At 38.1% G+C, this 24,181-nt stretch overlaps 1 protein-coding gene across 2 annotated transcripts; it reads left to right on the plus strand.

The window, feature by feature from the left end:
• Positions 1 to 968: 968 nt before the first annotated feature.
• On the plus strand, positions 969 to 23,162 carry kiaa0319l (KIAA0319-like ortholog). Of its 2 annotated transcripts, none has more exons than XM_026929773.3 (22): positions 969 to 1,110; positions 4,565 to 4,696; positions 4,868 to 4,986; positions 9,283 to 9,638; positions 9,774 to 10,017; positions 10,978 to 11,076; positions 11,172 to 11,269; positions 11,372 to 11,459; positions 12,035 to 12,127; positions 12,910 to 13,042; positions 14,243 to 14,471; positions 15,278 to 15,401; positions 15,512 to 15,644; positions 15,791 to 15,939; positions 16,071 to 16,222; positions 16,538 to 16,676; positions 18,603 to 18,762; positions 19,432 to 19,574; positions 19,681 to 19,803; positions 19,925 to 20,015; positions 21,468 to 21,556; positions 21,640 to 23,162. In XM_026929773.3, the coding sequence occupies exons 3-22, from the start codon at positions 4,875 to 4,877 to the stop codon at positions 21,834 to 21,836; spliced, it is 2,952 nt and encodes a 983-aa protein (XP_026785574.3). In that variant the 5' UTR covers positions 969 to 1,110; positions 4,565 to 4,696; positions 4,868 to 4,874; the 3' UTR covers positions 21,837 to 23,162. The 2 variants fall into 2 exon arrangements, with proteins under 2 accessions (XP_026785574.3, XP_026785575.3); XM_026929774.3 differs by having other exon boundaries at positions 9,792 to 10,017.
• Positions 23,163 to 24,181: the final 1,019 nt, after the last annotated feature.

Consider the following 24,181-nt stretch of genomic DNA (forward strand, 5'->3'; position numbering starts at 1 on the left):
GGATCTGTTAATGGTGAATCTAATGGTTTTATTTGATAAATTTCATATGCACAAAAGTAAAAGGAGCAACTCTAAACCGTGTTATAAGTTTTTTTATGGTTGATTTTTTTTTTTTATGTTTATTGACTCTCTTAAGTGTATAAATAACAAAAAAAAATCTAGACATATGATTTTAGTTGCAAAAGAGTTAAGAATGATTGAAAAGTAAAAATGTTTCTGTCTTTGAAAATGCATTTTTTTTAATGTAATCCTTTGTATTTATATTTAATCTGCTGTTTCTTATCTGGATGTCTTATCTGGATGTCAAGACATTCAGATAAGATAAGAAATATATATATATATATATATATATATATATATATATATATATATATATATATATATATATATATATATATATATACACACACACACACACACACACACACACACACACACACACACACACACATATGAAATGTTTGCTTTGTACACGTAGCCTTCAATTTAAAAAAAAAAAAAAAAAAACACCCTGTGTCTTTCCGTCACATTCCATTAGGGGGCGCGCCAAACCCAGCAAACATCAGCTATTTATGAGCAGCTTTTGCTCCAAACGATTATTTACAGCTTAAAATTTGATCATGTGAAAATGCACAGAAAACGCAGTTATATAAGGAACATTATACTGAATGGATAAACGGTGTAAAATATAAAACCGCGTTTAAAAACAGCCAGTAACTTATACACGACCGCGGACTGATTCCGCCATGTTTGTTTTGGGCAAAATCTTCCACCTGCTCTCACGCGCCGTGAACAACATTCTCATATGAATTTATTTAAATTAACTGACTTACTTTTTTTTCCTAATAAATAAATGTTAAATAATGTTTGAAGTGTTAAATTTCTTCAAAATCACTTAACACTACTAGCAATTTGCTAAGATACATGAGCTAAAATGTCTGTTGCAGCAGGTGTCAGTGAGGGCGGAAGTAGATTCCTCTCCGTGCTGCGTGTATTTCCGTGTGAAGGTGCAGGAGAAATGCGTGACCTCGGTACGCACACAGGCATCGAGAAAACCTACAGCCCAAATGGCTCTGAAGCGTCACCGGTAGCAGGGATCTCACCGAGGAGGTGAGTGACACTGTTTCACCAGGTTATGATGATGCATACTGGGATCTGACACTGTGAATGATGATGGTTTATCATATGTACCTGCGCAGTGAGGTGTTTTATAGCCTTGTACCAAACAGCTGTTGTTAGCAACCATGATCTGATCGGATTATTACTGTGACAGCTCATATGTGTGGCTCAGGATGTTGTGAAATAATGATAGATCTCATGATCTGTGTTGACAGTGACGTTTTTTAGTAGGCTACATTTTTCCTCAGTAACTTTCTGTGATCACCTGCATATGCAGGCTGTATTTATATGAGATCAATCATTTTTAACACATTTAGAATTTGTTATATGTTTAATATAATGATAATAAAATGTTTAATGATATAATGTACTGATATTAAAATGTTTAATATAAACTAATAATATAACTGATTATCTCTGTCTGTCAGTGTTTTATATTGGTTAGGTGTTTTATATTAGGCAACGCACACACACACACACAGACACACACACACACACACACACACACACACACACACACACACACTTGCTCGTTAATCAACCCAGAAATGCTCCCCCTAACCTGATCAGTGATATGAACATGTTTTTTAGTCTACATCCGGAGTAGAGTGGTGTGTAGCTGTCAGATCACTCAGTTCTCAAAACGAGCAGGATGTGGACTTTATAACCCATCCTGCAGCAGGGAAGGGATTAGCGTACATGTACAGTTTGCCAAGACGGATCTCTTCTACACCGTCGCATTTTGACATTGGCTTTAACCCCACTGCTGTCCTCAGCTTTACACTCAACTGTCTAAGCCAGTTTCTCTGTACACAGTGTTTCCCCTGAAGCACAACGGGTGATTATTGGACTTCAGGTTTCAGAAAACCCCTATTTACATATGCATACACCTGAAATGAAATGTCTTGTGTATGGAGATATTAATTATATGCATGTAGCTCACACAGTGTTGCCAGTCAACATTTAGGTACTAGGCAATAAAATGTCATCTTGCCTAAGAATGCAGTAGGATTAAAAGACATTGTTGTTGTCTGTTCTTGTCAAGCATGCAGTATATCTGCTTATTTCATGCTTCAGATGTTGGGCATTTTAATCTCTCAGATGGTCCATGTGCACAATATTACTAAAGGTGTATCACAGTTCACAAATATGAGGGTCAACTGGGAAAATGTGTACCATGAGGAAACCCTTGTGAAACCATGAGAGCTTTCTACAGAACTGAAAAATGTTCATTCATTCATCTTCAGTAAACTGCACTACCTTAGTCAGGGTCACAGTGAATCCAGAGTCTATCCCAGGAACAGTATCCCGGGGCATAATGTGGGAATGTAACCTGGATGGGACATCAGTCCATCACAGGGCATCATGCACACACCCTCATTCACACCTAGGGGCAATTTAGCCTAGTTTTTGGACAGAACCTGGCAGAAACCTACATTATATGGCCAAAAGTATGTGGACGCCTGACCATCACATCCATAATGTGGGCCTTCCCCAAACTGTTGCTGCAATGTTCGTAAGGGTACAATTGTATAGGATGTCTTTGTATGCTGTATATTTAAGATTTCCCTTCACTGGAACTAAAAGGCCCAAACCTGTTCCAGCATGACAGTGGCCCTGGGCACAGTGAGATCCATGAAGACGTGGTTTGCCAAGGTTGGATTAGAAGAACTCGAGTATCCTGCACAGAGCCTTGACCTCAACCCCACTGAACACCTTTGGGATAAACTGTAAGGCCGACTGCATCTCAGGCCTCTTCACCTGACCTCGCTAATGCTCTTGAGGCTGAATGAACACAGATCCCCACAGCCACGCTCCAAAATCTAGTGGAAAGCCTTTCCAGAAGATTGGAGGGGGGGACTACATCTGTAATGGGATGTACAGAAAGCAAATATAAGTTGTGATGGTCCAGTGTCCACAAACATTTGGCTATATACAGTAGTGTATGTGAACATGAGTAGAACATACAGAACTCCTCACAAGCAGTTCATGTTCATGAATGAAACGAGTACCCTGGATTTGTGAGCTGGCTGCATTACCCTCTGTGCCATCGTCCCTCCATGCTGAATCCAATTGCCTTGTTAAAATGTAGATTCAAAACATTTTGTATCATTGCCAGCACTTTTCCTGGTTTTATTATGAATTTTTATATATTATTTTGTGTAAATGTATACAAACTCATAAAAGGCTTGATCTGTTTTCACCTATGCAAAATTACCATCTTGGCTTTGTCCAAACAGTCACATAAAATGAGTGCGCTTTCTTTTGGTAATAAGAGACACTTTGGAGTTGTACTGATTGAATGAAATGTTATACACAGTTACACAAATACACATTTATGTATAATTAATCTCTTATATTTCTTTGCCCTGTCTAGGTTTATTAAGTTATTAATAACACACAGTGGCCATGCCATTACAGGAAAATAATCCATGCCGGATATGTTACCACTCCAAAGTGGATTATTTTTCTATAACAACATAGCAAAAGGGTTTTATTCTTCTTCTTCTTTACAATTTATTAATGAACAAGTCACACTTTTTAACCATTTATAGTTACATTTAATGTTATAGAACATCCATGAAACAAGTTAATTCCTGTTCCCACTGATGTTATAGCAGCTAAAGACAGTTGCTCCCTCCCCATATTGGACTGTATTAGAACAAGTGCATTAATATAAATCTATAATGTATATTACAGCTTGATCTATGGTCAGAGCTGCTGTTATAGAAAATTAATCAATGCCTTCTTATTTGAGAATTCAAATGTGCTGTGGTATGATATGATGTATATGATGTTTATCAGAATTTGTCAGAAAGAAAAGTGTTTTAGAGATAAGTGGCTTGACTGTCAGTCAGATTTTAAACAGTAGTTTCAAATTTTGTAAGTTACCTCAGAAAGACATGAAATGTGTTTATTAACATTTTTTCTTGCACTTTGTGAGTGAAAGATTAAAAATTAGATTGTATTCTTATGTCAGAGCCACATCCTGCAGAGTAGGAAGTGAACGAATGTCTTCAGAAGTTCTTTCTTCATCTGTTTTTCATGTATTTTTGAAAGTGTACAATTTTCCCATTCCATGCTGTGTTACCTTAATACATGGATTTGTGGCCATGAGATTTAATTTGCCATCGCAGCACCCTGATGTTACTTCATTTGAAAAGATTTTCTTATCGTGTTTTAATACATTTTCAGCCAAGGTGCAGGAGAGGCTGTAACACAGTGTAGAGCTCCAGAAGCAGCACTGGGTATGCTGCGCAAACAAACTTCACTTGGTTATCATTTAACTAACCAGGTCTGCTTTAGACATAGCAGCTGTTTTTTGTATGTCTAGATCCCAGGATTATCATTTATCACAATACAGGGAAGTTTTACTGCCAGTGAGTCACTATATCTTTCTGAACTTATAATGGATTGTTTTTCCTCCTACATATCCTTGTATCAGGTATCTGTGAAAGCTCCCAGTGTTGGAGTGCAATGCTGCTGTGGTCCCTCAAGGTGCTGGTGTGGACGCCTCTTCACCTCTTACCCTGTTCCTCCCACCATCCTCCACTTTCTGTCTTCCATTTGGAGAAAGGTACGTTCAATCTCAGTAGGTTTTTTTTTTTTTTTTTTTTCTCCAATCTTCCAGTTTTTTGTATTATTGTTGCACTAAAACCTTTTCCATTTTTCTATTTTTAATGCCCAAATTGTGTCACATATGTCCTGGAAAATTGATTTACTCCTATATCTTGATCCTTGGTCTTAGTGTCAAGATGCTGCATGCAATAGAAAGAACACACAGCTGTGGTTTGCCACAGTGGACTAGATCTAGTCAACTCTTCCTCCTGGTTCTGGGCTGTTTGTTCTGCCTCTGCCCTCCTGCTGGTAAGCTACATTTACTTATGCAGACTGTATATGCAGATGACCATATCTCTGTGGTGTTAACATGGTTCATGCAGCCTTAATTAATGTGGCAAGATTTTAATAAAGCTTATTATTCATATCAAGCTATATGTTGTTTTTTTTTTTTAAAAACCTTTTAAACCTTTAACCTTTTTTTAAAAACTTTTTAATCTTTAAATGGACATCCCAGCCTCCTTTTCTGTGGAGCTGAACAGTGACTGCCCACTTTTTCGATGACTCTTGTTTCAGAAGTAAATTTTTCATTCATTTTGTTTTTCAAAAGAATTCTCAAATTAATACTTAATGATCTTATAATGGTTATTTTGAAGCACAAAAATTGAAAAATGGGAAAAAAGTAAAGGGACAATACATATTGTCTTTTCCAAGGGATTGAACTACTGATACCGTATGAGCAATATTTTTAAGTTGTTTTTAAAGTAAATATGTATTTTACTGTTTTGTAATAACAGGATACATTCTATTTTTGCGCACAAGTAACAAAGTATATAGTACATTGTTCTAATTTAGTTGTTCTTCATGTTCAGTTTTTTGTAAGCCATGTCAGAGTGCCATGTTTTACTTAGTATTCCTTCATACCTAAAGTTGGCTGAATGTTTGATTTAAAGAATAAACCTAGCCTAAGTAATTTTATTTGTGTTCTACAGTATGTAGAATGGGACACTAAAGCAGCTCAGTCTCCTGAAGAGAATTAAGTTTCTGGTGTAACTGTGTGAGTGGTGGTTATCAGAGAGCATGGATTAGTGCTGACCTGTTAACGTAAATTCACATTAAATAATGTTTGCTGGTTAACTACAGAGCATCCGCTAGTCAGCAAAAACTCCCCAAAACCCTATAAAACAGAACCAATAATCTGTCCCTCAGATGTACTGCACAGCACAACACGTCTGATCTGACCTGATATCCCCACCTGCATCACTCTTCACATTAATACTATACATACTGTATGTCTGAGAGAAAGAAACATGGAGACAATATGTGCTGTGATTAGTGTTTTCATGGTTCCAGCAGAGACGTCACTCTTTGGTGAGGTTCGTTTTAAAGATTGTGGCGATTGTAGTAAATCAGCGTCATGTCAGGGATTAAATGCAATTTTTAAAAAATTGTGGAAGTGGAAACTTGACTAACCAGTGGCTTCTGTTGGAGTGTATACCGTGGGTCAACAAACCTGCAGCTCAGCGCAGTCTGAACAGGTTTACTGCAAATAATCAACTTTCCTATGGGAAAAAAATGCCATTTTCATTTCTGGAACTTCGCTGTTCAGCTCCATTGTTCTTTATTTATTTGTTATTTAGTTGCCTAAAATATTTGCTCTATCCCCTTTCTTTGTCTATTATTACATTGTTGCTGACTTTAGACGTGCTTGAATGGTCGTTACAGTCACAGCGACTGATGGTACTCGGGCTGAGGAGTTCAATGCAGGAAGGACAATAGTCGCTTTGTGCATAAGAAAGAAGCTTTCGCACGGAGGGGGAATTGGAAAACAGTCTTGCAGTGTGTCCCATCTCTAAATAAAATCCCCAGGGCCTTCAACTGCCATCAGTGTGTCTGTAATAGCAATCCCATAATATGCTGCTTGGAGCTCCTTTAGCTAGACTGTGCTGTGAGTAAGCACTGTGTTTTGGAATCAGAAGAATAAAGAAGTTGAGAACATGCTGCAGAGTCATATCCTGTCTTTTCGGGAAGGAAACTAGTTGCTAACTGTAGCTAAGTGAAGCAAAACCAAGATGTTAGTGCTCTGTGATAAAGGATACGATCCGTTCCTGTTATGAAAAGGAAAATTCTCATTTCCCCCTTCCGGGTGTTCAGTGTTTACAGTTCATGTAGTGCCATACTATATCCTAGCCCATTTCTTTCTCTATTGTCCCTTTTTACTTTTTCTATGTTTTATAAAGTGCAGTAATGTTAAGCAGTTATTTTTTGTTAATTCACTGTTACTTGACTATATGGATACATACAGTGCCCTTCAGGTTAGATCACTCTTGTGATAACTAAACCAAAATTTCTAACACTTAGAAATTTGGCACTCTTAGAAATTGCCCTAGAAATTGACGCTAAATTGAAATTATTTATATTCCCGATCATATAAATCACCCCCTCCCTGCTTATAACCAAAGTAAATCATAACAGCTACAGATACATGCAAAAAAAAAAAATCTATGATGAGTGGATAATGTGAGAGTTTCTTCAGCTCCAGAGACAAACATTCAAAATGAAAAGAAAAGTAAGTGCAAGCCTGAATTATACAAAATTAATGCACAATTTGTGTTTTGATGCCTGTAAAGAAAATTAAGTTTTCTCTAGTTGAAGTCATGACAATATTTTTCCGCTTTAGACAATTGTGCAGTGTGTCAGAAGTGATTTAATGCTGCTGTTGGCTCCTCTGGGGCAAATAAACTGGAACTGCCTCTTTCAACCAGAATTTCACATTTAAGATGAGTGCACTTTCTTAAGAACTGAGACATTTTCTCAGAGAAACATCCTGAAGTTTTGATTCCAGGCCACCTTGACAGCATTTATATTGTGAGCACTGATAATTATAATTATCATTTAAATTATAAATGCTGGAGACTGTAACTTTGGCCAAAGAAATGCTGTAAATTATGTCACAGTTGTTTTTTTTCTATGTGATTGCAAGACACATATATAATGTGTGTGTGTATATATGTATACATGTGTATAGTGTGTATATATGTATACAAACTAAAAAAAAAATATATATATATATATATATATATAATATGCACACACACATATTATGATGGTTGTGGCCAAGGACATCTGGAACCCAGAGGTTTTCCTAAATTGAATAACCTTATTTTGTTTGTCTATTCTTTCATCTGCTGATCTTCCTCATGCTGCAGGGTGAATAAGCTCATATTTATACCCCAGAAAAACAGGAAATTGAGAGTGATACTGAAGGCTTTTTTTCTGCATCCATAGAAATAACGTATTTCTGATGGAAAAATGTTAAAATGTCTGTTTTTGATAAACCCAGTTTAGTTGAGGGATACAAAAGTGGGAAGAATGTCTTCAGGCCTGGTAACCAGTGCATTATCCAGTAAGATTGTAACGTGAAATTTTAATAATGAAGTTGTCCTATAATAATAATGAAGCAAGCTAAATGCTCTTTTTTTGGCCAGTAGGAAGATAAGACTTAATGTTGGTTAGAGAGCCTGTTTTTCAAGAAAAATGAAACTAGGTAAAACTCAGGGATTGAATTTATCCCATGGACAGTATGGCTGTTTTGACTTCTTTTTTTTTTAACTGGCAGGTCCTGTCACTGTCTAAAGACATTTTCAGACTCTTGAGGAAATCCTTCATGACATCTCAGTTTTAAGCACAAACAGATTAATATAATTTGTGAGCGTCTCTGAATGTATTTTGATCTGTTAGCCATAAAGCTGACATTCTGCCTAGCCCCACCCAGTTGACTGACCAACAGCTTCCTGTGTTTTTCACTGCACGATAAGTAAGAGATTAGTCATCTAGCAGCATGGAGAACGACACGCATGAGAAATAAACAAACTAAAAGAAAAGGTATCTTAAATTTTAAAAAAGAAAAACTGAAAATAGAAAATAGATATTTCAACTATTAGGGCAATAATTACTATGTTTCAAACAACTGGGCTTGTGATGAAGTTGCCTGGAAGAGGACAGCCTGGAAGAAGACAAAGACTTGAAGTATGAAGTATGGTGGTGATGCCAGGCTGTTAGGATCCATGGTATCATGGACTCCATCAAATGCCATAGTTGTTGTTAATAAAACCCTAGTAGAAGACTGTACCTGGGTTGGGACTGGATCAACAGGGACAAATAATTGAGGCATACCTACAAATTCACACAAAAAGACTATCCCAGTCTCCTAATCTAAACCCCATTAAATACCTAAGGGTGAGCTGAAGAGGAGAGTATACAAGCCAGCACTGAGGATCTGGAGGAGCTGGTGTAGTTGAGTAGTTGTATATTTGGTAGTAGATAGCATCAGAAGGGATCTTGTGTGGACAAGTTTTGGGGATCTCCTCTCCCAGTTCTGCTTTTTTTAAAGAATAATTTTAGCTCACAGAAAGGTTTCAATTTCTCTTTTCACTGTAAGATCATGCAGATAAGCAGCAGAGACCATTTTAGACTTAGATAAGGAATAGCAGCAACAAAAACATGGCCTTTTTGTTCATACTGCATGTATCAGTGGTGCCAATGATTCCTCCATTGTTTAGGACGGATACAAGTTTTTTTTCTGCTCCTCTATCTCTCTCTCAGGGGTGGTGGCAGCGAGTATGTGCAGAGTATCAGGTGGCGTGTTGGGGATCCCCTGCAGCAGTGTGATTGGGCTAGGCTGGCAGCCGCTGGCCGTGGACGAAGGTGGCACACAGTGTTGGGAATCGTGCTGCCTGGAGCCCTCGTGCAGTGCAGTCTGGAGCCTCGGGGGCTACTGTGTTCTGCTGAAGTGCGTTCGGCCCAACGGCTGTGAAATCTCTGCACTACCGCTGACTAACATCAACTCTCTGGGCATCCTGCAGCTGCTTGACAAGAGCAAATCAAAGAAAGCAAGAATCCCACGGCAGGCATTGGTTTCTGATGTTAACGGAGGGCCTGGACACAAACATAGCAATCGTGTATGTGCTGTTTATGTATTTTTGTTTTATAATTTACATTTAGTTTGTGTTTGAATTCTAATTTTAACACATTACAGGATATGGTTCTTAAGACTTACATGAATTATGGATTTAAGTTCTTTGGCTTTAACCTAGAATGATTTGGTACCTCAGCCCTTCAGTACAACACCAGCGAGCACAGTCAGTGGGATTACATTCTCAGAGTCAGCCAATAAAGCGATGAATGAGCATGTCAATGGCAGCGGAGAGGAGGCAGCTTCATCATCTTGGCAGAATTCAACATTGCCAGAAGACAATATGGATCATTCATCTTCCAATAGCAGTTCTGGGTCACCAACAAGTGCACCTTATTCTTCCACCCCAGCAGGAACTCCACCTGGTATGAGACACACTGTTACTTTGAGTTTTCATTTGTTGTTGTAGACAAGAATTTGTACTGGGGCTACACTGTGTCAGTATACAGATCAGTGCGCCTTCTGAGGTAGCTTAATCTGGCCAACTTTTAAAGGTATCAAAACATATCCTGCTATTCTATATATTATCCCATAATCCTATGTGGCACCATAGGATTGAAAAATAGTGGCAGAGAGAGAGGAGGGAGAATGGAAGTAGATTGTGGAAAAATATTTTTTTTTTATATTTATTTTTTACTTAAGAATTTATTCATAGCCAGAAAAGGCTGGTGTAGTCACAGAATATTTATTCTGTTTCCCCCGGTGATACTTTATTCCGCAGGCCTGGTGCCTTTGCACGTTTGCCTTGCACCTCCTGTGTGGGCGGAGTTTGCATGTTCTCCCCATGCTTCAGGGATTTCCTCTGGGTACTCTGGTTTCCTCCCCGAGTCCGAAGACATGCATTGTAGGCTGATTGGCATCTCTAAATTGTCCGTAGTGAGTGAATGTGTGTGTGTGTGTGTGTGTGTGTGTGTGTGTGTGTGTGTGTGTGTGTGAGATTATGCCCTGCGATGGGTTGGCACCCCTGAGTCCCCAGAGATAGGCTCCAGACTCCCCTGCGACCCTGTGCAGGATAAGCTGTACAGAAAATGGACGGCTGGATGGACACTTTATTCCATCACCAGTTAAAGGCCCTTTCGGGTTTAGTGATCGTTAGCATATGTAGGTAACCTGGCAATGTGGTATCGTATGCTGCCTTTGAAATCCCATCTCAAACTGAAAGCCTGTTTCCTTACAGGAACCTGTATAGCTATCAAAGACTTATGAGACAGCATCACACCAGAATGACATTATATAAGAGCTTTATATGTATTATTTTATTATTTTTGCATTGCATTTCACTTGCTTTATTAGTATATAGAGCTCCTGATTTGTTTGCACCACAGTGAAGGAGCTGGTGGTATCTGCTGGCAACAATGTGGAGGTCACGCTTCCACGCAGTGAAGTGGAACTGAACGCATTTGTAGTGCCAGCACCCCCTCCAGGTAACTTACTGCAATTAAATCACTTGTGTACTCCACTGTGATGATGCCCTCTTTGTTAAATAGTAGGATGACTATTGTTTTTTTTCTGCTTTTAGGGACTAAATATGCCTTTGACTGGCGTTTGAGGACGCACCCTAAAGACTACAGTGGAGAAATGGAAGGGAAACATAGCGGCACACTCAAACTGAGCAAGGTTAAAAATAATTAGTTCTCCATTCATTCATTCAGCCAAGTATTCCAATACAAAGAAATCAAAGCAGTGATTTTTATTTTCAGTTTATTTTTTTCTCTTTAGCTGACTGTGGGTCTGTATGAGTTTGAGGTGATTGTGGAAGGTGATGGTGCACATGGTGAAGGCTATGTCAACGTTACAGTTAAACCAGGTGACTGCATTTACTATTTGTTTGGTTGCCAAACCCCCTGACAGGGTGAAAAAACAACAACTTGTGTGATCAGTGAGACACCAGGCCAGTTTGCATCAACAGAGTTTCTGAAGAATTTTTAGAATTTTTACCTAGCGTAAGTCAGGGAAATATTATTTTAATTAGTTAGTTAGTTATTTTAATTATTTTAATTAATCTAAATTCATGTTGGATGCTTTGAAAGTCTTTAAAAGTTAGTTGCTATGGTTACATCACCTACATTGTATCTTCACTTTGATCTCATTAGAAGAAAAAGGAAAATAACCTGAAGAGCGTCTAATTGTAAAATTGCGTAATAATGATATCTACAATAAGTATGAATTGATTTTGATTGCAGAAAAGGAAATACTTTGTTTTATTTTAGAGGTGACATTTTATTACAGATACCGCCCTGAGAAACTGACACTATGTATAGGGCTTAAGTGATATTTTTAGAACACAGTTTCTGTAGCAAGCTATTATATACAATATTTTTAATAGACTGCAGTTTCATTTAAGTCATTTGAGGGGAGTTTTATGATTTCGTTTTTCCACAGAGCCAAGAGTCAATAAGCCACCAGTTGCTGTAGTTTCACCAAAGTACCAGGAGATCTCCTTACCAACGAGCTCCACTGTGATTGATGGCAGTCGTGAGTATCAGTTTTTGCTCTTGTTTAAATAGCCTTTTATTAATACTTAGAAATGAGTATTAATACTTACGAAATGATTGGTGTGTAATCCAAAGCTCTGGGGTTGTGGCCAGTTATGTATTACTTTATGAATACATTGGAGGCTTGGGCTCCGAATGAACAGGCAGTGCTGTAATTGGTGGTAATACTACTTAGATAGATAAATATCATCGCTCTTTGTTTTTATTATTGATTTCCTTTACAGTGGTGTCTTGCATGTGGAAAAATTGTGTAATGATGTTCTATAACTGTTTACATTTGTAAATACTTTACATTAAGCTGGCGTTTCTGGGCAGTATATTTCTGTATTGCATTTTCAAGTCAGACATGTGAACCAAAAGTCTGTCACAGATAGGCCAAGTGAGAAGCATTTTGAACGGTGAAGAAAAAAAAAAATTTAAAGTTGGAACCAAAAAGCATTTTCTCTGCTCATTTTAGTGACAACTGGTGTAAATTTCCCTATTTGATGTAGAGTAATTTGAATTTGTTAAGAATTTTGTGATAGTGTCGTGTGATGTGCCTGCCATGTTTCCATAAAATTAACGTTCCTTAAATAGAAACCACAAATACATAAATATCTGGCCTGATTTTATGTCTTTATTTTCTTTAAAAGCTTTGTAGCACAATGTTCTCACTGAACATCATTAATATATTATAACTGTTGTTAAACAGTATAAAACTGCCAAAAGTGTGTGATTATCATTTTTAAGTGGAATAGTGACTGTATATATAATATCCACCAGAGAGCACTGACGATGATAAGATAGTGTCGTGGCACTGGGAAGAGGTGAAAGGGCCGCTCCGAGAGGAGAAGGTCTCAGCAGATACAGCCATTCTCACGCTTACAAGCCTCGTCCCTGGCAACTACACCTTCAGGTAAACTTTCTGTCTTTATTCTAATAAAAGCAGTAATGAATCACATGTGAAAAACACTTCAGCAGGGTCAGTATGAGCCCTAATTAATTAATTAATTGCACTACATATTTAATTTATAAGTTTTACAGATGACATAAGCTACCTGATTCTTATGGGACATTTAACAAGCTCTTGCATATTTAAGCAGCTGCCTCCTTCCTTCTAACATCTAGTGGAAGGGTCATATGTCACCCCTCTTTTCTTCACCTAATGGATGAGTTCTTCAGTATATAATAGAAATGGGGCATTCGTCAAAAAAAGGTGCACCACCTATTGTTGTTGTTGCTTGGAAAAGGCGTTGCTTGCTGGTGTTGCAACAAAGACAAGCAGCTGTCAAGGCTTCCTTTCATAGGGGGATTTAGAGTAAAATTTTCTATTTGTTCTTTTCTAAATATGTGTAAATGTGATGTTTTTATATTTGGTATATCATCATTGCAAATATGGCCTTAAATTATAATTGAAGTGGCATTTAAAGAGTCTCCAAAAGTATTACATTTAACTTGATACCTGGATACACTCTGTAAATCTGATGCCAGACGTAAGGACTTGTAGCCATTGTGATTGGGCCATTTGCTATATCGCTTACCCACTTTACAGAATAAAGGAATCCAAGGTGTTTGGGTTCAGATTACACCAGATTAAAACCCGCTAGCAGCACTGTAATTTTGACAATTTTCAGCAATATTTATGCCCTCTGCTTGTCTCTCATTTTGCAGAAGAGACTTATGTAGAGCAGAAAATTGCCTATAGCAACCAAGGACCTATAATCAGTTACCAACAATAATGACTATTGTGAGTTGCATCTTAACTCTAGTCCAGCAACTTCATGTCACATGATTGCTGTTTGAAGTGTGAATGAATACTTCATTAAACTTCTTTAAATGTTTGACCATATCATCATTACTGTTGATGGAAATCACAAGATTACATTTATCCTCACAAGGGTGATAACTAAAATAGACACAGACTGGTTCTAACTGTGTACCTGCTAGAAGTCTATGTGATGTGATTTTTTTTTTTTAGCTCTGTATACAACACTTATTAGACTGTATTAGCCAGGCCCTTTGCAAAATATGCTTATTAATCTACCACTGTTTAATATTTCTCCTTAAAAGCTTCTTGCACTGTTTATTGTACTGCTTTACTCTTACGTGTTTGTAGCCTCATAGTGACTGACTCAGATGGTGCTCAAAACTCAACCCAAGCTATGCTGTCAGTCAACAAGGCAATGGACTACCGGCCTGTAGCCAACGCCGGACCCAACCAGGTCATCACCCTCCCACGCAACTCCATTACTCTCTACGGCAACCAGAGCACAGACGACCATGAGCCTCTGGCTTACGAATGGTCCCTTAGCCCAGAGAGCAAGGGCAAGGTGGTGGAGATGCAGGTAAACAAAAGATGTTTTTCTTACTGTACTAAGTGCAATTGCCTTACAAAATAATGTATTTAAACTAACTACAGTAACTAGAATGATGATTATAAGTCTGATTATAAAAACATGGCATAAGTTAAAGGTACATTGATATGTATCTGTTAGTTTTGGGTGCAGAGTGGACTTCGCATGACTTTTCTCCAGAAATAAGTTCTGTTAAAAAAAAAACAACAATTATGTTGATAATACATATTGTATACTGATTAAACACTGTGCAGATTTGTGTGAATTGCTAGTTATACACACTATAGATACAAATTTATATACATATACACTTTATTACATACAGTAGCCTCTTTATTAGGTGTATCTACTGCACAATGTAGCGAAGCCAATAACTTTTACAGTCAAAATACAGGTAACAAAATAATCAAAATTGTATATTAAGATATTAATAGTGAAAATTATATTAGTTTAAAGGTTATCTTCCTTTGTGAATGTATTATATACACCCATCTTTTATAACTATAGCCACAGAAAAATGGAATTAAACCTGTTCCTATTAAATAAATACACCAATGCTTACCCCCTGAGTTGTTTATACACTCAGTCACATCACACAAACCTATCCCCTGAGATAACAATCCTTGTAAAGATACTTGCTCAACAAAATTAATGGAAAGGGGTGGTCTGCCTAATAACAGTCATGCTATAAAATAGGATACCTAATTAATTAGCAGATAAGTGTATTCAGATGTCTTAGAAAATGCATATTATTTATACTTGTATAAATAATATTAAAATATATATCTTTCATGTAGGGAGTACGGACGCCCACTCTGCAGCTATCTGCTATGCAGGAGGGAGATTACACCTTCCAGCTCACTGTCACTGATTCGTCGGGACAGCAGGACACAGCACATGTCACGGTCATTGTGCAGCCAGGTGACTGTCTCATACCATCCTGAGCACAATGTAGCACTGTTTAAAACCAAGGCTTAGTGAGCCACTGTGTTTATACCTGAGCATGTGTGCTGTGGATTATCTATCCTTAGAGAATAACAAGCCACCAGTAGCAGATGCAGGGCCAGACAAGGAGCTGACACTTCCTGTGGATTACACCACCCTCGATGGCAGCAAGAGCAGTGATGACCAGAAAATTGTCAAGTACCATTGGGAAAAAACAGAGTCAGTACCATAACAATTGTCTGACTCTCTTTTATTCATGTATACAAACACATCACAACAATACATGTAGGTGTTCATGTGACACAACAGCAGTTGTGTCAGTACTTGAATATGTGGCCTCATTACATAACTGTGTGATGATGCAGGGGTCCAGACGGTGTGAAGATAGAGAATGCAGATAGTCCGGTTGCCACGGTAACAGGGCTTCAGGTGGGAACATACACTTTCAAGCTGACTGTGACGGATGAACGGGATCTGCAAAGTTCAGACACAGTCACTGTGATCGCTCGTGAGGGTATGTAGCTCGTATGATAAAACCACACCACCTATTGGCCATCTGCCTCTAAGCTCCTGAATGTTTACTTACAGTAACATTTTAGCATGCAATACACTATTCTAAAGTCTTTTACTTCTCTCTGACATCAGAGTTTGACCAGCCACCTGTGGCCAAAGTGCAGTCCAGCCCCCCGGTCACTCTACCTGTCCGTACAGCAATCTTGGATGGCTCCCAGTCGTCTGATGATAAAGGCGTGAGCAGTTACCTCTGGAAGCGGGATGGCAGCAGTCCTGCAGCTGGGGTGAGCTCAGTCATGCCAATGATGCTGATTATTAGGAAAAGGTAGAAGGATCTAGTTATTGCACTCTTCAGGTGTTCATTTCTTAACATTTCTAGGTAACATATTTTGAAGTGTCATGTACAGTGTGCTTAATTGTCGGCCAGTTTATGTGCAGTAAACAAATCCAGTGAGACTAGTTATGTTCACAAGAACTAACATGTTACATGTTCACATGTTAGTTCTAAGAACTCTGACTATTATATCCAAAAAGTATGCCTAAGAACCTAATATTTTGGGTGTGAATCTCATTTATTTCTTACGATTTATCTTTGGAAGGATGTCCTGAATAACTCCGACCACCAGGCAGTGCTGTTCCTTGGCAATTTGGTGGCAGGGAAGTACTCCTTCACTCTGACTGTAACGGACAGTAAGGGCCAAAGCAGCAGCGACACAGGCATGGTGGAGGTGCACCCAGGTTAGTGTGTGTGTGTGTGATATGCTGATATTAAGCTGATATTAAACGCATAGCATTTTTCAAATTAATCCCTATCTAGCACACATACAGTGAATGCATGATTACTATGGCCAGTTTTCTTGTACTGAGAAAAGATAGGAAGACTCGTTTCATTGAAATGCACTTATATCGGAAGTCTACGGGCAGTTGTTAGGGCATCCATCAAATGTTTATGCAAAATATACACTGCCTGGCCAAAAAAAAAGTTGAACAATCTAATATTTTGTTGCACTGCATTTAGCTTTGATTACGACATGCATTTGTCCTGGCATTGTTTCAACAACCTTATGCAACTTCATAACATTTATTTCCAGTTCACAACATTTATTTCTATCCAGAGTTGCATTAATTTTTGGCTGAGATCTTGCATTGAGGACAGGAGAGTCTAACCACTCCATAAAGTCTTCTCCAGCACATACCAAAGACTTTCAATGGGGTTTCAATTCATGTGTGAAAATGATTCCTCATGCTCCCTGAATGACTCTTTCACAAGTTAAGCCTGATGAATCTTAGCATCTTCATCCTGGAATATGCCTGTGCCGTCAGGGAAGAAAAAATCCATTGAAGGGATAACCTGGTCATTCAGTACATTCAGGTGCTCAGCTGACTTCATTTTATTGCTGCACAATGAGGCTGAGCCTCGACCTGACCAGGTGATGCAACCCCAGATTGTACAGTAGGCACTATACATGACGGGTGAATCACTTCATGCATTTCCCTTCTTACCCTGACACGCCCATTGCTTTGGAATAGGGTAAATCTGATTTTATCAGACCACATGACCTTTTTCCATTGCTCCACAGTCCAGTCTTTATGCTCCCTAGCAAATTGAAGTCATTTTTTCCGATTAGTCTCACTAACAAATGGCTTTCTTGTGGCCACACAGCTGTTTAGTCCAAATCCTGTAAGTTCTCATCACATTGTGCGTGTGGAAATGCTCTTACTTTCACTATTAAACATAGCCGTGAGTTCTCCTGTCCTTTTTTTTTACGATGTGACATCACCAAGCGTTTTAAAGATCTCTGATCACAATCATTCAAGATTTTTTTCCAACTACATTTCTGCTGTGAAGTTGACGGTTCACCAATGTCCTTCCAGGCTTTAATAATGCACTGGACATTTCATAACCCAGTTCCAGTGATTTCAGCAATCTCCTTAGTTGTTTTCTTTGCTTGATGCAGGCCAACAATTTTCCCCTTCAGTAACATCTTTTCCACGACCATGGGATATGTAATCTGCCATGGTTGTTTAAGAAATGAGAAGCTACACACTGCATCAGTTAAGGTTAAAAGAATTGTTGCCAGCTGAAACATATTAATCACTGCAGTAATGATCCAATCATAGGCTCTTAAGTATTTGCTTATTTAAACCCAAACAGCCACCTTTTTTTGGCCAGGCAGTGTACTTTTGTCAAAAGATTTCATGATTTCTTCCGTTGAAGGTATTTATAAATTAAGCTCTAAATCTGTTTTAAAAAAAAAAAAAAAAAAAAACATTTTAGGGGGAGAAGTTGTGGTTATCCGGGACACCACCATAGTTGATTTGAGCTTAAAATAAGCACAGACATGCCTCATCCTCATCAGGCACAAAATTTTCAGGAAAATGAAAGTAACTTTTGTTGTATTTTTTCATGATTTGAACTTGCGATCTTTTGTTGCTCCGTTGCACCACTTGGGAGCCAGATTGTTCTCTCATTGTTTTGTCCATCCTAATACATTTCTTTTTAGCATGGAAATTTTGCAGTTCAGCATCTACCCTTAGTCTTTTTCATTGTTTCTTTTGATGATCCATGGTAATTCCTCATATGCTACATACACAGGGAATAGAGAGTAAGTTGAAAAAGACTGGAATGTTCATTTTTAGTTCTCTTGCTCTGCTTGTTGGCAGATGTGTGGGAACGAGACCTAGTGGAGCTGGTGCTGGAGGTGGCTGTGTCTCAGGTGTCTCACAGGCAAAGGGACATGCTGTTGAGACAGGTAGCTGTTCTGCTGGGTGTACTGGACAGTGACATCATCGTACGGGAGATCAGCGCCTTCAATGAGCACAGGTCTGTCTAGACACCGCATATAAGCTTCCCTGCTTGAATGCCACAAAGGACTATCATGTTTTTTGCCTCAGACACTTTGCCCAGGCTCTTGGAGCATCTCATATCTTTTGTACACTTTTCTGGCCACAAGCTTTAGCATTTTGACTGTGTCTCTCTTCACTTCCACATATACACGGTTCCGTTCACTGGTTTCCGAATATTTTGTTTTTCTGAGCAAGATATATCCAGTGGATCCAGTGAACTGAAAAACAGTTCACATATTCCTGTCTTTAAAAGTTATTAAAGAGTTTCCTTTGAAGCAGTTAGTGGTGAGAAAACAAGATAATCTTGCATGCTTGCTGATTATGCTATGGGGAAATCTGTAGTTGGTCATCTGTCGTCAGTCAAGTGGTCTGTTTCTGAGAAACAGTGGTGGTTCATGGCCATGTTTATTAATGAAATGTATCAGAAACACTAATCCATGTTAAAGACATTGATGTTGTACATGATTAAAACGTCTTGACTACATTACGTTTGTATTTATAAGACCTGAGTTTCAGACTGCATGGATTTATATAAAGAAATGGTGTTTGGTTCAGTTTCTGCAGCCATGACAAAAGAGAAGCATTCAGTTTGTGCCATTCACTGATCACTGATAGTGTGTATGTGTGTGACATTCACTTTCCTCAGCACTCGTTTAGTATTCCTGGTGTCTGGAGGACCAGGGCGCTCGCCACTGTCTGGTCACAGCGTCGCCACAGGACTCCGTAACAAACTGCACAAACAAAAAAACGACTTCCTGATCTTTAAGACTCGGCGTGTGGACACAGTCGGTTAGTAGTAGTGATACTCTCTTACGTGCACCATTAACTCACATTTGTGAAGGCATTACACCATTGGCGCTAAATGTTTTTATGTGTTTGTGGATAATGTATGCAGTTTGCCAGCTAAACTGCTCCGCCCATGGAGAGTGTGACTCGTTTACCCGTCGCTGTGTGTGCCACCCCTTCTGGATGGAAAACTTCATCAGAACCGAGCTGGGCGATGGAGAAAGCAACTGTGGTGAGGAACACATGCTGGAAATATGATAGCACTGGAGGAAATGGATATAGATCATAGTATGTAAACATCAGACATTAAATATTTGTCCAATTCAATAATCTGGATTTCTCTTCTCTTTCAGAATGGAGTGTGTTGTACGTGACAATAGCATCGTTCATGATAGTAGTTGCCATTGCAACCATTGTATGGGGCCTCGTCTGCTGTTGTAACAGGTAAAAGATGGCATAACAATGATAATCATGATTTACGTTTCATCATATTTACTTATGAGAAACAGACCTCTGAATGCCTATTGTGCATGGTCTTTCTGATCAGTAGAAGGATCTTTACTGTCCATTTAACAAGGAACAGGCTAGTAAGCAGCAAGTAATGAGGACTGAATGCATTTATCTTGTTGTCTGGTCACTCTTCAACTGCGAGGAGGGTGTTGCAGTTTTTGTCATGGTCTCATCTGAGGAAGACAATTTATTGAGAAGCATTTATTCTGAAATAAAATTAACTGTTGATATAACATATTACACTTTTAAATGATAGGTAGGCGATTATATAGTTAGCAGAACCCTTTAATTTTACAAAAAATCTGAAATGAAGAGGCAAGTTTGCATATATAGCAAGCTATTAAGCTAAACACTAGTCTACAAAAACACTAATTCCTTTAGAATTTTTTATATATATATATATATATATATATATATATATATATATATATTATATTATATATATATATTATATATATAATATTACACACACACACATACAGTACTGTGCAAAAGTCTTAGGCACCCTTTTTTTTTTTTTAGTACAAACTTTATAGATTTTTATTTTATGACTTCTACATTATTGATTCAGTACAAAAACATTTTAGAATTCCAAACATTAGTTTTCCAGCACAAAATTAAATGTTACAGAAAAATGTTTGTCAGTAAAGAAAGCAGCATATTACATGAGAGACCACTTTTCAGACAAAAAGACATAATGAAGGCTGCTGGGTTTTGCTGCAAAAATAAGAAAATAAGGCTGCTTCTGCAAGATGCTCAGTAAAACTTACAGCTAATTTCCTTATAAAACTGCACAAATTGTACCCAAGACTACTATTTAGACTACTACATTTAATTTCATTATTTTCATGTGCCTAAAACTTTTGCACAGTACTATGTGTGTGTGTGTATATGTGTGTGTGTGTGTGTGTATATATATATATATATATATATATATATATATATGCATATATATATATAATGTATATGTGTGTGTGTATTTTGACTAATGGACTATATTAAGTAATAGATTTTTTTTTAATCTGGTGGTTCTGATAAAAAATAATAATAATAATAATACCTAGGGTATCTGGGATTTTATCTCCAGAGACAAAAGTATTGTAGCAGGGTTTCCAAGTAGAAGCCTAGAAAAACCTACAAGCCAACTGCATGTACAACACACACAATTGGACCAGAATCTCAAGGGAATGTTTCCAACATCTTGTGGAATCCATGCCCTGTATTAGTATAGTGTTCTTAATAAAGTGCTCTGTGAGCGTGTATGTGTGTTTATATATATTAGTTCTACATTAGACAGTTTTCCTTATTGTGAGTTATTTAACTTAATGTTATCTGCAGCTACCTGTTTAATGTATCTGTGTCTGTCTGTGTGCATGATTTGAGCAGACGCAAAGGAAAAGTCAGACGGAAAAGTCGATACAAAATGCTTGAGGGAGAAGACCAAGACAGCATAGAGCTACACCCACCTAGAGCAGGTAAAGCTGCTACAGTAAATGTTACTGAAAATGAACTCACTAGAATATACTTATGATTGGCTGTTCATTTTTTTCTCCATTAGCCCGGCTGAAACCCGTACCTGCGCCCACTTCATCTGCTCTCATGCATTCAGATTCAGACCTGGACAGTGACGATGGACAAGCAGGTGTCCCCTGGACTGACCGGGAGCGTGGTCACCTGCTGCGCCCACAAAACGGCTCCTTGCGCAATGGCCTAGGGCCCCACAGAACCAAAAAACAGAGGGAGGAGTTTCTATAGTGACTAAACTTTGCTGATATGGACCTTGAATGCCACAATGATATGTCACTTAGACGCCTCATAGCTGGGTGTAATGGAAACAGGACTAAGTGTAGCCTCTTCAACTGCCACCCCATTCTGAATCTCTGCCCAATCTGAGCCAGAAGACGGGTTGATTCAGTATCTAGGGCATTCACTCCTTTGCTGCTGTCTCTATCTTGTCAGAAATTTTGAAGCGTAGAGCCGTTCACCCCCAGGGTCAATGAAAATATATTTTAGAAGGAGACACTGAATATGTAAAAGGATAAAGGCTGCTTAAAAGACTTGAAACTTGAGCAAAACCAAGTATCTCTCTGAGAGAGACACTCCATCCCAATCCTGAGCTTGTCTGACAGTCTCTTCAAGCTTTGATAAACCGCTGACCTAACCCCTCTAAACACTGCCTTGAACATCCCTTAACAAGACAGTTTTCCTACACTTGTGGCAATAGTGCAGACAAAGAGCTTGTCCTTAGTGCTGCACCTGTCTTTGCCAAGTTGTATGACTGCATGAATGATTGTTTGGTGAAAGATTTATTTTACTGAAAATACTGCATGTATTATATCAGATTGTCTGGCCTTTTTGGCAGTTTGTGTTATCTGTCACTTAAATCACCAGCAAACAACAGTGAAGTCTGCAATCTGCTTAAGTTTGTAGCAGTTAAGAAAGCACCATAATGCTAAAGGCATAACAATATTAAAGATGAAAATACACTGGATGTAACTGGATGTACACTGGACCTCACCTTCAGCTTTGCATCTAAGCTCGTGCAAAATAAACAGGAGGAAAAGAAGCTGAGCTTGGCACTCACCTCAAGATATAGACCATGTGATCATAGACGACAAATTTTAAATTTCTTTCACCTGGATACTTGATTCTCGTGCAATTTGCATTACACACAATCTGTTACTCTGCTTTCACTGGTTTCTTTCTGGAAGATGTTGATGCTCACTGATCAGATTAAGAATGTCTTTGATAAAGGCTTCTGTGATATTTTTGTGCTCAGCACACCCCTATTCCTGTGTTCTTCTTAGTGCTGACATGTATATTAACTGGACTACTTGAATTCAGTGTCCACATGGTAAACACTGAAAGAACTGTGATATTTTATCCATGTACACTGATTCTATTGATGCTGTTCTAACAAATGTATCAATGGGTAATCTAGACCCCACTGAAAGCAGGGAGAAGAAAAACAAAGAGGTTTACATAATTACTTAAAATCAATGTTTTAATGAAGGATTCCCTATGTCATGTGATTTAATGAAACTGGATTATCTTAATTAAAATCAAGTAATTCTACAATTAGTTTTTTTTCATGGTGTGGGGGTATCATTATAAAATGTGTGAAATGTCTTTTTTTATTTTATGTAATTTTATTTGTATAGGGCTTTTAACAATAGATAATAGATTTAGATATTGTAACAAAACAGAACTCCAGGTCTAGATCTAGATCAGCAAACCAGAGGTTACAGTGCCACAGTCTGAATAAGAGAATAACACTAGTGGATTTTGGAAGATCACTGCAGAATTTTACAACCACCGTTACAGATTAGCTAACAACAGTGGCACCATCCGGATTTTAACTTGCATTAGATAACACGTACAGTAAGCCTGTCACTTTCTAAAGTCATAGGGTGCGCCATCTGATTTCTTAACTGAGACTGTTATCTTATACATGCTAACACAGCCTACACTGAGTAGAGCCAAGTCCATCCTGCCTTTAGTGCAGTGTGCAAATTTGTCATCAGTACACAATTGAATCTCTGCTATTCATAAGGGATTAGAAGCAGAGCAAGCCCAAGCATGCAGGCTTTATATTTTCAGTTTAGAGAGCGGTTGGTAAAAGACAAAGTGCAATTAACAAAAGTCAGTTAAACTTGTTGCAGTGTTGCGATGTTAAGTTGTCAATTTAAGCGTAAGTGTTGTATGAAAAATATTGCCTAAGGCTACAATCAGTAATTTTCAAAACGATATATAAGACAAATGAGTTGTGGACATGTCAAAACAAGAGTCAAAAACAAGGAACCACATTTAAATACTGTAAAATCTGTGTTTGCATAGGGGCAAAAGCACACTAAGAGGACACTTTGACAGCACCACCTAAGTTATCTATACACATTCGTATTCACACGGTGTCAGGTTTGTTTTTTGGTGTAAAATAAATGCCAGCTTAATGATATTGTACTGGCTTCAGAGTTGCTCAGTAGTTTCAAATACATATAGTGAAGTGAAGTGAAGTGACTTCTGGCCAAGTATGGTGACCCATACTAGGAATTTGTGCTCTGCATTTAATCCATCCAAGTGCACACACACACACGGAGCAG

Source organism: Pangasianodon hypophthalmus, chromosome 23 (assembly GCF_027358585.1).
Source record: "Pangasianodon hypophthalmus isolate fPanHyp1 chromosome 23, fPanHyp1.pri, whole genome shotgun sequence".
NCBI classification, from domain to species: Eukaryota; Metazoa; Chordata; class Actinopteri; order Siluriformes; family Pangasiidae; genus Pangasianodon; species Pangasianodon hypophthalmus.